General features: G+C 58.9%; 1 protein-coding gene across 1 annotated transcript; it reads right to left on the bottom strand.

The window, feature by feature from the left end:
* Window positions 1-525: 525 nt before the first annotated feature.
* Window positions 526-10566, bottom strand: BCAM (basal cell adhesion molecule (Lutheran blood group)). Its single transcript, XM_079723209.1, has 15 exons — window positions 10470-10566; window positions 8639-8760; window positions 7836-8064; window positions 7670-7740; window positions 7352-7448; window positions 7077-7259; window positions 6446-6582; window positions 6023-6179; window positions 3936-4051; window positions 3692-3833; window positions 3385-3521; window positions 3059-3203; window positions 2826-2970; window positions 1782-1899; window positions 526-1688 (listed from the first exon to the last, which is right to left on the bottom strand). The coding sequence occupies exons 1-15, from the start codon at window positions 10549-10551 to the stop codon at window positions 1683-1685; spliced, it is 1887 nt and encodes a 628-aa protein (XP_079579335.1). The 5' UTR covers window positions 10552-10566; the 3' UTR covers window positions 526-1682.
* Between the last annotated feature and the right edge of the window lie 4676 nt (window positions 10567-15242).

Genomic DNA, 15242 nt, shown 5'->3' with positions numbered 1-15242 from the left:
GTGATCTTTGATGTGACCGCTATGACTCACTGAAGGCTCAGATGAGGATTAGCGTTTTTAACAAGAATGTGTTTTTTAGTTAAGGTATGTACATTGTTTTTTTGGTCTTTTTAATAAATTAATTATTTTGGCTGCGTTGGGTCTTCGTTGCTGCACGCGGGCTTTCTCTAGTTGCGGCGAGCGGGGCTACTCTTCCTTGTGGTGCGTGGGCTTCTCATTGCGGTCGCTTCTCTAATCGCGGAGCACGGGCTCTAGGTGCATGGGCTTCAGTAGTTGTGGCTCACGGGCTCTAGAGCTCACGCTCAGTAGCTGTGGCTCATGGGTTTAGTTGCTCTGCGGCATGTGGAATCGTCCCTGACCAGGGCTCGAACCCGTGTCCCCTGCATTGGCAGGTGGATTCTTAACAACTGCGCCACCAGGGAAGTCCCACATTGTTTTTTTTGGCATAACGCTATTGCACACTTACTACAGTATAATGCAAACATAACTTACATGCACTGGAAAACCAAAAAATTCATGTGACTCGCTTTATTGTGATATTCGCTTTATTGCCGTGGTCTGGAGCTGCACTGGAAATAGGTCCAAGGTATGCCTGTATTTGTCTGTCTTTGCCTCTCTCCCCAACGCTCTGACTCAGTGGCTCTCTGTCTTCTCTGAGCTGCGCCAGTCCATCCCCCTACCTCCCCTTTAGCCTCTCCATCCTCCTTTCAAATCCCTCTTCCTCTGCCTCAGTAAGTCTCTCTAGCTGGCCTTGCCGTTTCTACCCTCTCTTCTCTCTGCCCCAGGCCCCTTCACTGGGGTTCCTCCAAGTCACCCCTCCTCCCCCAGGGAGTCCTCAGCTGCAGGCACCTGGCCACCCTCAGAGTAGACAGCTAAATCCCTAATTCCATCCACTCTATGGCTCAGAGAGAGCTTTTCCTCTGGAAGCTTCAATTCCCCTGGGTCTCTGGCAAGAGAGACTGGGAACTTTTACTTAAGGAGGCAGCACCCCACTCCACAAATAGGCACTGGCCCTCAGGGGCCAGGCTCAGCTCTCTCTGGACCCCCAGCACCTCTCTCCTCCACCCTCATCCAGCTGAATCACCTCTTTCTCTCTCTCTCTCTCTCATTTCTTTCTCCATGACATCAGATTCTCCCGAGGTCCAGCAAGGGGGCAGGAGGGCCAGCGGGGAGGGGAGCATCCCCTGTGCCTCTTTCCCCTTTCATCCCCCAGAGGAGGCTCTGGCCACAGGGTGGTGTCCACGTGACAGACAGCATTTATTCCAGACTCCAGTGTCCACAGATGAGGGGGCGAGGGCAGGGGCGGGGTGGGGAGGTGGGGATCCAGTGTCAGACTCTGCAGCAGGACGTCAGGTGGGGGGACCAGCAGTGGAGGCAGGAGGTAAAAATAGCCCCGGCCAGCCGACCCTCGAGTCTCGTCCCAGGCCAGGCCTTGGGCTTCGGTCCAGGAGCTATTCTGGGGCCTGGGAGAGTCATACTCCCTGGAGGAAGGTCTCCTCCCTCCCAGCAGCGGTAGGGCTGCTGTGGTCCCTGCCCAGCCTACAGAGGAAGGAAGGGAGGGCCCGAGAGGGATGAGGGAGGGTCGGGAAGGCGGGGGCAGGCGGAGGCGTGAGCAGGGCTGGTTTTCTGGTGCCCGCAACTCCAGGTCGGGTTCAGTGACTGACTCTGGGAGGTCCTCGGGCTCAGCACTGGGGAGAAGATGGAGGGGTCAGCCTGGGCTCTTAGAGGCTGTTCCACCCCCGGCAGTCCCCTCTCACCAGGGTGCCCAGGCCCTCACCCACCTCATCTCCAAAGCCCCTGCTCCCATGCCTGGCTCCTCCAGAGGCACCTCCCACGAGAAGGCCCGTCTGCTCCGGCCGCTCTGACCCTGAGTGGCTCAGCTCAGGTTCCCCAGGTGGCCTAGTGGGAGGAAGCAGCAGGTTGGAGGTGGTCACAGCCAGGGAATGAGCTGGGCACGGCATGTGTTGGATGGGGATGGACTTGGGGATGGGTGGGAACGGGTTGGGACGGGGTAGGAGGTGGTAGTGGCACTGGGGTTGCGGATAGGCTGAGGCCACGGTCGAAGATGTTGTTGGAGTTGGAGCTGGTGATGTTGCTGGGGTCGGTTTGGAGGATGGGTGTGGGGATGGCTGTGGACTGGAGCCGAGGGTGGCCGTGTGGCTGCGCTTAGAGATGAGGTCAGATAGGGATGGGTTTGGAGTTAGGAATGGGAACGGGATGGGGTTTGCAGGGGGGCCTTGGGGATGGGGATGTGGCTGAAGCTGCGTTTGGTGCTGGGTACGGGCTGGAGTTGAGGATGCGGCTGGGGGAGGGGCTGGGGATGGAGAGGAAGCTGGAGTGTGGGGTGAGGTTAGGGGCATGGTTGGGATTGGGGTTGGAGATGGGGATGTTTATGTGTCAGGGCTGAGGATGGGGACATGGAGGTTAGACGGGGACGGGTTTGGTGATGGTTATGGGCTGGGCTTGGGGTTGGAGTCGGGGCAGAGGAGGCTGGGGTACAGATGGGGTTAAACTGGGGTTGGGGTGGGTTTGGGCATAGTTATGGGTTGGGGTTGGGATCAGAGGTGGGGATGAGACGGGGGATGGGACTGGGGTTAAGGTGGGCTTGGTGGGGGCTCGGGAGGTGCTTATGGGTTGGGTGGGGCTGTAGCTGGGAATGAGGATGGGGGAGGTGATGGCCATGGATCAGGTCTGAGGTCGGAGATGGGACGGCACCTTACTGGCGATGGAGCTGGAGTTGGGGATGTGGTTGGTTTGGGGTAGAGGTTGGGGGTGAGGTCAGAGCCGGGTTCGAGAGGTCAATTTCAAGGTGGCACGCCACTCACGGAGATCCCTTCTCCCCGCGCCGGCAGCAGCCGGGTTGCCCCTTGCGTCTCAGGCAGTAGAAGGCGGCCACGATGAAGAGCAGGAGGCCCACGCTGACAGCCACGGCCATGACCGCAACTCCAGCCTGGGAGGTCTGGGGGGCCACTGCAGGGCAGGACGGAGGGGGAGGTGGTCAGCCAGCAGCGCTCTGTCTGCCCCGCACCCGGCTCCTGTCCCCACTGTGGTCACTCACCAGTGCCGAAGTGGAAGACGTGCCGGTCGTTCCCGTAGGGGTTGGAGGCCTCACAGGAGACGCCATCTCGGCTCAAGGCACTGGTCACCTTCAGGGTCAGGGAGCTGCTCACCCAGCCCTGGCCTCCGGGGGCTGGCTCTGCTAGCTGTGGAGGCTCGCGTCAGGCCTGGGCTCACGGGGTCAAGGGCTCGGGTGAGGGTAGAGGTGAAGAGGAAGTGGTCGGCGGAGGGGCGTGGGGTGGGTGACACATAGTGCCTGGACCGTTGAGGGGGCAGGGACTTGGGGAGGGTCCCAGAGGGTTCAGGATGCAGAGGAGGGTCCCTTACGCTGCCGCCCAACTGGCTCCAGCTGAGTTTGGGCTCTGGGTAGCCGCGTGCGTAGCAGATCAGCCTGACTTCATCTCCTTCCCTCCAGCTGCCCTCGGCCTTGGGCTGAGTCTCCTCTGCCCTTAACTCTGGCGGGCCTGCGGGTGGTGGGGCGGGAAGGAGGTGAGCGGGAGGCCCCCCGGGGAAGGGGACAGAGGGAGAGAGTACGAGGAGGGAGAGAAGGACCAGCCGCGGACCCCTGTCTTGCTTGGTCCTGGCCCCCACTCTCCCACACTACCCCTGTTCAGGCCTGCTCCCGCCCCCAAACCTTGGACCAGCAACTTGAAGCTCCGGGTGCGACTAAGGACGGGGACCGTGGGCATGGAGGCCTCACACGTGTAGGTGCCGGCGGAATCGAAGGTGATGGAGCGGAGGGAGAGTGTGGGGTTGTCCCCCAGGGGTACCGAGTCCTGGGTGGGGAGAGAAAGAGCAGGTCAGGCCGGCCGTGAGAGAAGGGAGGGGTCGATGGAAGCGGGGGGTCTTGTGCTGGGGGGGACGTCTTTCCCTCTCACCTTGGTCCAGCGTAGGGCTGGGGTGGGCAGGCCTCGCACGGAGCAGTTCACGGCTGTGCTGTTGCCCAGGGGTAAGGAAAGCTCCTCCCCAGTGCTGAGCTCCAGGGGGTCCAGGTCTGGAGGGGGGTACAGACTGTCACCTTCCCCGGACCCTCACCCACTCGGTTAGGGACTCTCCAGGGCTGTTGGGGGTGCAGACGTGAATGGACAATCGTCAGCAGAGAATGCCAAGTTCTCCCCAGCGCCATGAACTCGCCCCTCTCCCAGCCGGGCCCTCGAGCCCAGATCTAGGAGTCTAACTCCAAAAATACATGCCCACCTCGACCACGTGCCTCCAGAGCTGATGTCTGGGCCCAAGGTTAATGGATAACCTTGGAGGTGTGAGGTGCTCCTTCTCTGACTTCCCACCCAAACCCTGGCCTTCTCCTCTGCACTACGCATCCTTCTATCAAATATTTCTCTGCTCTGCCCCCCTAGATGGATCTTCTCCCTTCTTTCCGTCTCTGACCCCAGGGTCCAACTGCCTTGATGGCTGCAGTCACCTCCTCACTGGTCTCCCTACTGGGCAAGACTCTTATGCTCTCTGGTCCATCCTCTGCTGAGCAACCAGGGAGATCTTTTCAAAACACACACTGGTCAGCCCTTGCCTCTGCTTAAAATCCTGCGGTGGTTCCCCAGTACCATGGGCATCAAGGCCACATTCCTTGGTGAAGCCAAAAGACTCTGCCTGGTCGACCCTGCCCACTGCTTCAACCTCATCTCCCACCCTCCCCCCTTATCCCAGGAGCTCCAGCTACCCTATTCTCTCCCTGTTGTTCTACACTATGCCAAGTTGGGTCCTGCCTCAGGGCCTTTGCATGTGCTGTTTCCTTGGCTTGGAATGCTCTTTTTCTGGCTCTTTGTATTTCTGATTCCATTCTTTGGTTTCCTACTCAAATTCCCCCTTCTCAGAGAGGCCTCTCTGACCCTCTACTGTGGACACTCAGGCTTCCCCTTCGGCACTGAAGGATTTGTTCCCCCAGCTGTTGAGAAGGACATCAGCTGTCAGCCAGCCCTCAGCTGTCAGCCGTCTCTGGAAACTGCCTGAGCCTCAGAGAGCCCCTCGTTCAAGGTCATGTCCCCTCCTCCCCCAGGCAGCCCACATCCAATAATGAGTTGACGTGGGGCGGTATAAAGGCCCGGCCCCCACGCCCCAACTGGGGATATCCCAGCCTCCAAGTGCGCTGTGGGGCCAACCGAGGTCTTCCTTAGGCTGAAGCCCAACTTCCCCCCCTGCCCAATCCTGCTTCCTTCCCCTCCCCACCCCCCAATAGGTGTGGATCCCAAGACACTCTGCATAAGTTTCCTGCCTGCACTCAGAATCTGCTTCCTAGGCATGCAGCCTCCAACACCCCCAATCTAAAATAATCCCCGCTCGCCGGGCAATTCCTTATCCCATCCCGCTGTGTTAGTCCCCGTAGACACAGGGTTGCTACTCAAAGTGTCTTGTTCAGTGTTTACCGTCTGTCTCCCCTACCGGACCTGGATTTCTGTGGTGGCAGGGACGGGGCTGTCCTGTTCACAGAGGTGTCCCCAACATCTGGCACAGGGTCTAGCCCCAGGAAGGGAGGTGGAAGGAGCGTCGACGAGGGACAGAGCCTTCACACAGGGCTTGGGTGCAGGTGGACAGAGAAGGCTTCTTAGAAGACTGGGACCCATGAGATTGATCAGGAATGGATGGTAGAGAGGATGGGGAGTTATCACAGAAAAGAGGAGAGGGGCTTGTGGTGTGATGGGGAGAATGCCTTGGCCGGGAGAAGGGTCCGCCGAAGGTGAGGCCAGCCAGGTGGGCCTCGAAGGCCATGGTGAGGCACGTAGATTTTCTCCCGAGAGCACTGGGGAGCCATGGCAGGTTCCAAGCAGGGGAAGGTCAGGTTTTTGTGCTTTGGAAAGGGCTCTCTGGCTGCCTTGCGTGGGAGACTGGAGGGGCCTGGGGCATCTGGACCAGGGCAGGGACCACAGAAAGGGTTGGAGGCAGGCTGCGGCGGGGTGAGGGTGAGGAGGCAGCTGGTGCCAGGCACCCCCTCCCGCTCCCCCGGGGCTCTCACAGGCCACGTGCAGCTCCAGGGTTTTGGAGAGCTCCGCGTCCTCGGCAGCGTCGTAGTCCTCCACCCTGCAGCCGTAGGTCCCGCTCTGGCTCCGCTGCACCCCTTCCAGGGTCAAGTTCCCCTCGAGATTTGTTTTTAGCACATCCTCCTGCTTGTCCTGGGGGACCAGGAATGAGGACCCTGGTTCAGGAGACGCCTTAGGCTGGCAGGGTCATGCTAGGTCAGGGGTCATCCAAGTCAGGCATCGCGGTGAGTCAGGACTCTCTCAGATCAGAGGTCAGAGGTCCTGATAGCTCCTGGGTCACCGGTCAGGTGCCCTGCTAAGCCAGGCACCACCCAGGTGAAAGGTCGGAAGTTGGTGCAGGTGAGAATGTTGCAGAGGTCAGAGGTTGGCGGTTCCAAGGGGATGATGGGGTGAGTTACCTGAAGGCGGAAAAACGTGTACTCCGGGTTGGGGCTGCCATCCCCCCGGCAGAAGAGCTGGACGGATTCACCCTCGCGAACCCAGCCTGCGGTAGTGGACGGGCTGCCCAACCAGAACTGCACGTGCTCCGTGGGATCTAAGGGAAAGGGCAGACTCATGATCAGGGTCAACTGTAAAAGGCAGGGCTGGATTAAGGGAGAGAGGTCAGTGAAAGGTTAGAGGTTCTATCTTTCAAGGCTCAGGTTCGCACTTATTCTGAGATCAGGGACCCGAGGTCAGAGGTTGAGATAGGCTGAGAGAACAGGTCAAGGGTCAGAGGTCGGTGTGAGTGACAGGTCAATGTGAGATTCAGGGGACCCAGTGTGGTGTGAAAGGATGGGGCACAACGTTTAGTCATGAAACTCCGTGGGGTTCAGGATGCTATGGGGCGGGGTCAGAAGTCACGGTGAGGCTCGTGCTACCATTCGAGCTCAGAGGTCAAAGGCCAGAAGCCAGTAGAAACTGCAGCATGAGCTAAGGGCGTGGAAGGTCAGAGGGGAGTGGCAGTTCACGGGTCTGCCTGGAGGGTCAGGGCCACAGTGATGTGTAGAGTCCAAGGTCAGGGCAGTCAGAGGCCAGCAGTGGACTCACAGTGCAGGGTGAGGCGGAAGGAAGGGCTGTCCAGGCGGCCGTGCCGGCCCGTGGGCAGGCGGTAGTGCACGGAGCAGTGGAAGCTGGCGTCCCGGTCGGCCTTGTAGAGCCGCAGGTAGAGGGTGCTGGTGAGAGACAGCAGGCCCGAGGCCTCCCGGACCGTGCGGCTGGTCATATAGCCCTCTGGGAGAGAGGGAAGGACGGGGGGGTCAGCCAGCCTGGCCCCAGCCCCACCGCAGCCCCCAGGGAGTCTAGCTGGGCTCCCGTGCGCTCACCGGAGTTCACCTCCATGGGCACCTCCAGGCGCTGCCCGTTCCGGTACCACGTGATCTGGGGGGCCGGGTTCCCATTGCGACTGTTGCAGGTGGCTATCTGGGGCAGACACAGGCCCGCACTGGGCTTGGAGCCAGGACCCTGAAGTCTGGGTCCCCCTCCCTTAGGGTTTCTCCCCAGCCAGACGCAGGAGTCCAGCTCCCAGCACCCTACTCCTCAGACTAGGAAGCCCAAGCCTCCAGCCCCTCCTGACCTTAGGATGCAGGAGACCAGGTCCCCAGCCCCCTCCGCCCCTAGAATCGAGGTGTGGCCCGAGGTACCTCCTGGGCGAAATCCTCCATCACAGACAGTGTCCCTCTGTTGGGGGACACCTCGGTGGGCTCTGGTTTCGCTGCGGGAGAGATGTTATGTCAGGAGCCCCTTCCCGGGGTTCTCACCGGCCTGCCCCTTCCCAGGGCGGCTAGTGGGGGGGCCCCAGACACTCACCAAACACATTGAGCCTCGCGGTGGCCTCGGCAGTGCCCGCTGCCCCCGCCCTCACCAAGCACACGTAGTCCCGCTCGTCGCCCACCTGGGCCTCGGCCAGCACCAGACGCCCCCGGGAGTCCAGCTGGTATGGGGGGCTGCGGCCCCGGGAGTCGTGCACCTTGTCCCGGAGCTCAGTGCCGTGCAGCTCGGCCGAGGCCAGGCGGTGGCGGACCCCAGAGCGGTCGGCCTGTGGGCGGGGGAGCGCCTCAGCTGGGGGCTGCCTGGCCAGCCCAGCCCTCCCTCCTCGATGTCCCTTGCTTTCTGCTGCTCCGTGGGTCTCTTTGCCTCACGTTCTCTCTCTCTCTCTGGCCCCTCTGTCCCTCCCTCCACCCCTCCCACCCCTGCTCCCTGTCTGTGGTCACATCTTCCTCTCTCTGGTTCCCTCTTTCTCCATCTCACTCTGTTCCCACCTGTCTCCCTCTCCCTCCCTGTCTCTCCCCTCTCTTTTCTTTTTCTCTTTAGTCCCGCCCCCCAGGCTCTTGCTTTCTGGGTGTCTGCCTCTAAATGTCCTCTCTCAAGAGCCAGCGCTCTGAAGGGGGACTTCATTCTAGCCTCGGCTGTGCCCGGACACCAGGGGACCCTGGAGAGGGCCTCCCCCTTGCTGGGCCTCCATTTCCCCACCTGTAAAATGGAAAGGCAGCTTGGTGGAGCTTCTAGGGGCCTTTGGGCTCTGATGAGGGAATGAACGTCTGCAGCCCCACTGCACCCTGACTCTCAGGCCCCCCTCTGGCATCCTCTGGCCCCCAGCCAGCAGCACTCACCAGGAACCATTCCAGCACGAAATGGTCATGGGCCCCCAAAGGGGTGCAGTCCAGAGTGACAGGTTCCCCCCTCATCACCTCCACCAGAGGGGGCACAGACAGGCGCACCTCAGCCTTGGCACCTGCAGGAGGGTGACTGAGCTCTCTCCCACCACCACCAGTAGGTAGTCTTCCAGACACAGCCCCTCCCCCCTGAGACCCAGGAATCCAGGCCCCCGGCCCCTCCTCCCCCAGGACCCAGCTCTTCTCTCCCTTCATCTCTCATCTCTGGCCTCTGAGCTTCAGATCCCATCAGCATTTCTCTCCATCTCGCCCTTCACCTGTAGAACTAAGCGCTCCTCCCCTGGGCCACCCAGGGTCCCGGTGGCCTCCATTCAATCCTCTTGGGCTCAAATCATGTCTGTCCTTGTTTTTCTCACTAGACCAAACGCCCCTCAAGGGCAGGGCTGGGTGGGCTCATTCCTTTGCCTCCAGCACTTTGCATAGGGCCTGGCACAGTGCTGTGGGATAACCGTGTCTCTCTCTCATCTTAGTCCGCTGCCTCCGCATGTGTGTCCCTCCCCCTGGGTCTCCATCTCTTAGTTTCCCGGCCTCTGCGTCTCTCTCAGTCTCCATGTCGCCTGGCCCTGCCTCTGGCCCTCTCCCTCAGGAGTGGGAGGCTGGGGCTGGGCCGGAGCTGAGGCAGGGTGGGAGTGTGGGCGCGGTGAGGGGGACAGGGCCGGGCAGGTTTCAGGAATGTGGGAGGGACAGGCTGGCTCAGACCTGCCCGAGCCCCCTGCCCGCTCCTTGGCCCCTCTGACTCTGATAGAGCAGTGTGTCACCTCAGAACAGTATAGGGTTGAGGCCCCGGATCCTGGGTCCCGAGGGAGAAGGGAGCTGGGGGCCGGCACTCCTGTCCCAGGATCCTGGCAGATAGAGCTGCTCGCATCGGGAAAGCGAGCTCTTTCACTCTCTGGGCTGGCATCCTGGCCTGAGCTCTCAATTCTTAGAACCTCCGTTCCCTTCCCCGCCCAGCCTGGCCCAACTCTGCCCCAGGGGACCCACTATTTGCCATGCTTGTGCCAGGGGCCTGGATTCCCAGGCACCCACCTGTGGGAGGGAGGTGGGACCAAGCTGGTGCCCTGGGCTGGGTCTCAGCGGCAGACAGCAAGGGCAGACGAAGAGACCTCTCTCTCCCCCAGTTCTCTCATCTCTCTGTCCCTCTGCTTCCAGTCCCTCAGGGCCTCCTCCCCTCCTCCCACCACCATGCAGGTGTGTGGATTTATTATCTGGGGCCTCCGGGGAGGGGGCACTGTCACTTGGAAACACTTGGTTCCGCTGTCAGGGCTGGTGCCCCAGCCCTTTCCCATGGAGGTGGAGGCAGGGTAGGCGGGTCCTTTTGAGTCTGGGCTCTGAATCTACATGGGGGAGAACCCTCAAATGCATGTAGCTTGTTGGTTTCTAGCCACAGCGTCCCTGACCCTCTCAAAACTTGACAACTTTTGAGTGGGGAGATCTGTTTTGGTCTCTTCTGTGCCGGGGAAAGCTCCAGCCACTGAAAGCCTGGACCTCTGGGGGCAGATCCCAGGGTCTGAGTAGGGGAGGGAGAGGAGAGCCCGCGCTCCTGGGTCCCGCGACTTCTCAGGTCGCCTCTAATCCACTGCAGTGGATCCCCAGCCCCTCTGCCTGGCTGTCCCCAGGTCTCTCACTGGGAGGGGCACCCCATGCTCCCATATCCCTCCTCCCTGGGGTCCCCAGGTTAGGCTTACTGGGTCGGTGAAAGCCCCTCCCCTCTTCCCTTCCCAGGGGTCCCCAGGGGCCGCCCCCGAGTCGCGCCCAGCCCGAGCCATACCTGGGTGCGCCCCCAGCAGGAGCGCGAGCACCAGCAGCCGCGGGGCCCTGCGCGCTCCGGCCCGGGCGTCCGGGGGCTCCATGTTCAAGGTGGCGGGCGGCGGCGGCGGGCGCGGCAGCAGCTGAGGAAACAACTGAGCCCGGGCTGGGGCTCCGTGGCCGCAGGGCTGGAGCGAGGAGGCCCCGCCCCAGGTAGCCCCGCCCCGCCCCGCCCGGCCCCCCTCGTCCCCCCCAAACCCGGGCGCCGGGCCAGGACCTCCCACTGCCCGGAGCCGACCTCCCAGCGCTCAGCCAGGAGCGGGGCTCCCTCCGCCCCTAGCCCGCGGGGTGTCAGGCTCAGGCTGACCAGCGCCCGCGGCGGGTGGCCTGACCGACCAGTCCAGCCAGTGTCCCGAGCGGGGACCTCACTGGACAACGGCGGACCCTTTCTCTCCCCCTCAATCTGACCGGGGGACTCGTTCCCATCATGGCCGGTGGCCTGGGCTCGCCTCATCGTTTTAAAACAGCTGGCCCCGGTCCAACGAGTGGCCGGCACTGGCCTCCCCAGTCCAACCAGCAATCCCCCAGCCTGACCAGAGGCCTAGAACAGCTTCTCCCAGTAGGCCCTGTGAAGCCTCCCCAGTGGCCAGTGCGCCAGGCTGCTTTCCTGTCTGACCACTGGCCTGGAACCCAGCAGTTCAATCTCTTGTATCTAATGGTCTTCAAATCCCAGGTCTGCCCAGGCCTCTGTGATAGATACTGCGGCCGTGGGGTGTTCTCTCCTCCGTAGGGCCCTCCCTCTCTTCCCCCCATCCAGGGAATCCCAGGAATGCCACCCCCCCTTCCTCTCTTTCTCTTCCCTTCCCTCCCTCCCAACTTTGGGGGGAGGGGAAGAGAATCAGGCTGGCAAAGCAGGTGAGTGGGGGAGGGGAGGAGGCCAGGGCACCTGAGGGAAGGGAGGAGGAGCCCCTGCCCTGGGTCAGAAGGAAGGGTCACAGGTCAGACTTGGGATCACAGATCAGACTGTGCACAGCTCCTCACAAGCCAGGCCTGACTGGGACAAAATCCCTAGACGCTGGCTGGGGGATGGGGGTGAGATTTCACTGGTTACCTGGGAGAAGCTAGCCCTCAACACTGGTCAGAATAGGGGGCAGCTGGTCATGCTGGGAGAGGTTCCCCCGGGCCTCTGATCAGCTGGGGCTGGGGTGGTCACTGGTCAGACACCGGGGAAGTCTTAGATTACAGGTCAGCCTCGGAGTTATTGGTTAGACTGGTCAAGGCTACCTTGTCCCTACAGGAGAGCAATTGTTATATTGGGAGAGGTGACCTTTTAGTATTAGCCACACCATCCCCTCCTCCAGGAAGCCCTCTCTGCTCCCCTAGGCTGAGTCAGGCGCCTCCTCTGGGCTCCCCCACCCCAGCCCTGCACATTCTGGGTCATCTCTGTCTGGGGACAAGTCTGTCTCCCCCACTGGACCGGGAGCCAGTTAGGGGAGGGCCAGGGCTGTTTCGGTCACTGTTGTGTCCCCAGCACTGCCCTGCAAAGGCCAGACTCGGAGCAGGCACTTGGGGAAGGTTTGCAAGGCTCAAACGCAGAAGCACACAGGCTCACGTGCAAACCCCACCCGCACTAGATCATCGCAGGATGCACATGTAAACTCGCGCGTGGACAAAAGTGCTCCCTGGGACAAGCTTACACACAGTGACCCCAGGCACCCACTCCCCTGTTGCTCTGGCCCTGGCTCATGTATCTACTGCTTGGGATGCTAGGCACCCTCTCATCAGCACCCTGCCTTCCACCTTCAAGAGTCCAACCAGCTGAGATTCTAGGTGAGGATTCTATGGAGTGTGGATGAAGGAGGGAAGTCATAAATACCAGCACGGTTCCTCAAAGACTTGCAGAAACTAGTACTGAAATATCATCTGCCTTTGTCCCCTACAATTTATTTCCACAAAACAGCCGGAGGGATCCCATTAAAATGCGTGTGAGCTGCTGTCACTCTTCTGCTCAGCACCCTTGCACGGCTCCTGTCACTCCGAGTAAAAGCTGACGTCCTCTCCATGGCGCACAAGGTCCTAGATCTGGTCCTATACTTCCGTGACCCCATCTGCCCCTCTTTTCTCCCACGCTAGCTCTGTTCCTGCCACAGTGGTCTCTTTGCTTCCATGCGGTCCCTCCAATGCCAGGCGTGTTCCAGCCTCAGGGCCTTTGCACTTGCTATTCCCTCTCCTGGGACATTCTTTCCTGCCATAGCTCCCTCCCTGACTTGCTTCAAATCTCTACTCTATCACCTTATCACAAAGCTTCCCTTGACCATCCTATCTCATTTAGCAACTCCTGCTATCCCAGCCCTTTATCTCACTACATTTTTCCTTTGTAGCACTTTTCACCACCACATATTTATTTTTTGTTGTCTTGCACAGAAGCTCCAAGAGAACAGGAACTTTTTTTGGTTCACCATATATCTCCAGTGCCTAGAACAGTGCTTGGCGTGAGGAGAAGCTGAGAGAGTACTTGTGGAATCAATGAATTTGCCAATTCCATCCATGCTGTCCCATGTGTAGATACTTATACATTTTAATTAACAAGTCCTATCTTTTCTCTCTGTTTATCCCATTATCTTACACTGAAGCGTGGGATGGTTAACTCTAAAACTGGTTCACAGCTTGTGGAATATGGGGATCATGACACATTTGGAGGGGCAATGTCTATTCCCCAGTGATTCCAGACTTGCATTGGAAAATGTAACTACTGAAAGTTTGTGTTGATAAAAATATACATATCTTGTTCCCAGGAAGGTTCTGGGTCCCAGAAAGTTTCTGGGTTTGTTAGAGCATCAAAAATATGAAATGAGGGAATTCTCTGGTGGTCCAGTGGTTAGGACTCCCAGGTTTCACTGCTGAGGGCCCAGGTTCAATCCTTGGTTGGGGAACTAAGATCCCACAAGCCACGCAGCATTGTCCAAAAAAAAAAAAAAAAGAAAGAAAGAAATGATAGTGATGATTAAATATATATAGGTAAATATCTGTACATTGGAAATAACAAAATATTGATGAGAAAAACTAAGAATAAATTCCCCTCATCAGGTTGAAAAGGAAAAGAAAAAAAAGAAAGTTTTTGTTGTCTAGGGCGGCAGTGTGATGCATTTTTGGTTGTACAAGAGTTAGTTCTGCAGGGAGAGCTTAGATAAGAACGTTGGGCAGGGGCTTCCCTCGTGGCTCAGTGGTTGAGAATCCTCCTGCCAATGCAGGGGACGCGGGTTCGAGCCCTGGTCCTGGAAGATCCCACATGCCGCAGAACAACTAAGCCCGTGAGCCACAAATACTGAGCCTGCGCTCTAGAGCCCAGGAGCCACAACCACTGAAGCCCGCGAGTCTAGAGCCCGTGCTCCACAACAAGAGAAGCCACCACAGTGAGAAGCCCGCACACCGCAACGAAGAGTAGCCCCCGCTCGCCACAACTAGAGAAAGCCTGCGTGCAGCAACGAAGAGCCAACGCAGCCAAAAATTAAAAAAAAAATTTTTTAAAAGAACTTTTGGGGGAAGAGAATGTAAGTGTAGAGCAAAAGATACGTACTGATGTTGAGTGTTCAAAGGGGTGGATGGTCATGGGCTTTTTGGAGGGAGGGCTGACTAGCATGTGCATCCCCTTCCCACATTAAAAAGAATCCCTGCCTTCCGAAAGCTGTTACCCTCTGTTGAAACCAGTTAAGACAAATGTTTCTTTCCTGCCTCTGTTGTAGCTCAGGTGACCTAAGCTTGGCGAATCCCGCTATACTTTGGAATCATGTGCTAGCAATGCCAAATAAACAGAGCCTGGCTAATCTATTACTGCTGTGGCAGCTGGGACAGATTCTACTTTCCAAAGATGGCTGTGACAATAGCTCTCATCCCACACACTTTTTTTTTTAATTAATTAATGAATTAATTTTAGTTTTGGCTACATTGGGTCTTTGTTGCTGCGTGCGGGCTTTTCTCTAGCTGCGGGGAGCGGGCTTCTCACTGCTGTGGCTTCTCTGTCACGGAGCACGGGCTCTAGGCGCACGGGCTTCAGTAGTTGTGGCACGCAGGCTCAGTAGCTGTGGCTCGCGGGCTCTAGAGCTCAGGCTCAGTAGTTGTGGTGCACGGGCTTAGTTGCTCCGCGGCATGTGGGATCTTCCCAGACCAGGGCTTGAACCCGTGTCCCCTGCACTGGCAGGCAGATTCCCAACCGCTGCGCCACCAGGGACGCCCCCCCCACACTTGTGTACAACCTGATCTTGACACTCTTTCCACTGAGAGATGGGGGTCTATGTCCCTTCCTCTTAAATCTGTGCAGTTTTGTGACTCGCATGTAACCATTAGAATGCAGCACGAAGTGACGCTCCATGACTCCCAAGGTTAGGTAGAAAAAGCCATGTAGCTTCTGCCTGCGTCACTGGAATACTTTCTGTGAAGGCTTCAGCCACCATATAAGCAGTCTGACTACCCTGAGGCAGCCATGCTGTGGGGAAGCACAAACTAGCAAGCGTGGAGACCACGTGGAGAGAGGTCTGAGACTGCAGAGGGATGCCTGTCCAGCCCCCAGCTGCCCTGCTGCAAGCGCCACTTGATCGCACCCTGAGCCAGAACCGCCCCCAAATCCTGAGCCCTTCCCCCAATCCTGGCCCATTGCAACCATGATTACTGTTGTTCACCAATAAGTTTCAGCGTGATTTGTTCCACGTAACAGCTAGCAGACACAGCCTGTTTCTGGGGCAGCAGAGGCAGAGAGATGACCAAGGTCCAGTGGTCACTGGGGCACCAGTGTATCCTC

This window comes from Hyperoodon ampullatus (genome assembly GCF_949752795.1).
Source record: "Hyperoodon ampullatus genome assembly, chromosome: 18".
Classification (NCBI taxonomy): Eukaryota; Metazoa; Chordata; class Mammalia; order Artiodactyla; family Ziphiidae; genus Hyperoodon; species Hyperoodon ampullatus.
This window is presented reverse-complemented; position numbering and strand designations above follow the sequence as displayed.

What these genes read in the sequence shown, in the direction of transcription:
- BCAM (XM_079723209.1), bottom strand. Translation starts at nt 10,551, where the DNA reads ATGGAGCCCCCGGACGCCCGGGCCGGAGCGCGCAGGGCCCCGCGGCTG. An exon ending in CTTCCGCCTCACCCTGCACT is followed by an intron (nt 6,583 to 7,076) that starts GTGAGTCCACTG and finishes CCTTTCCCTTAG; the next exon opens with ATCCCACGGAGCACGTGCAG. An exon ending in ACACGTTTTTCCGCCTTCAG is followed by an intron (nt 6,180 to 6,445) that starts GTAACTCACCCC and finishes CTGGTCCCCCAG; the next exon opens with GACAAGCAGGAGGATGTGCT.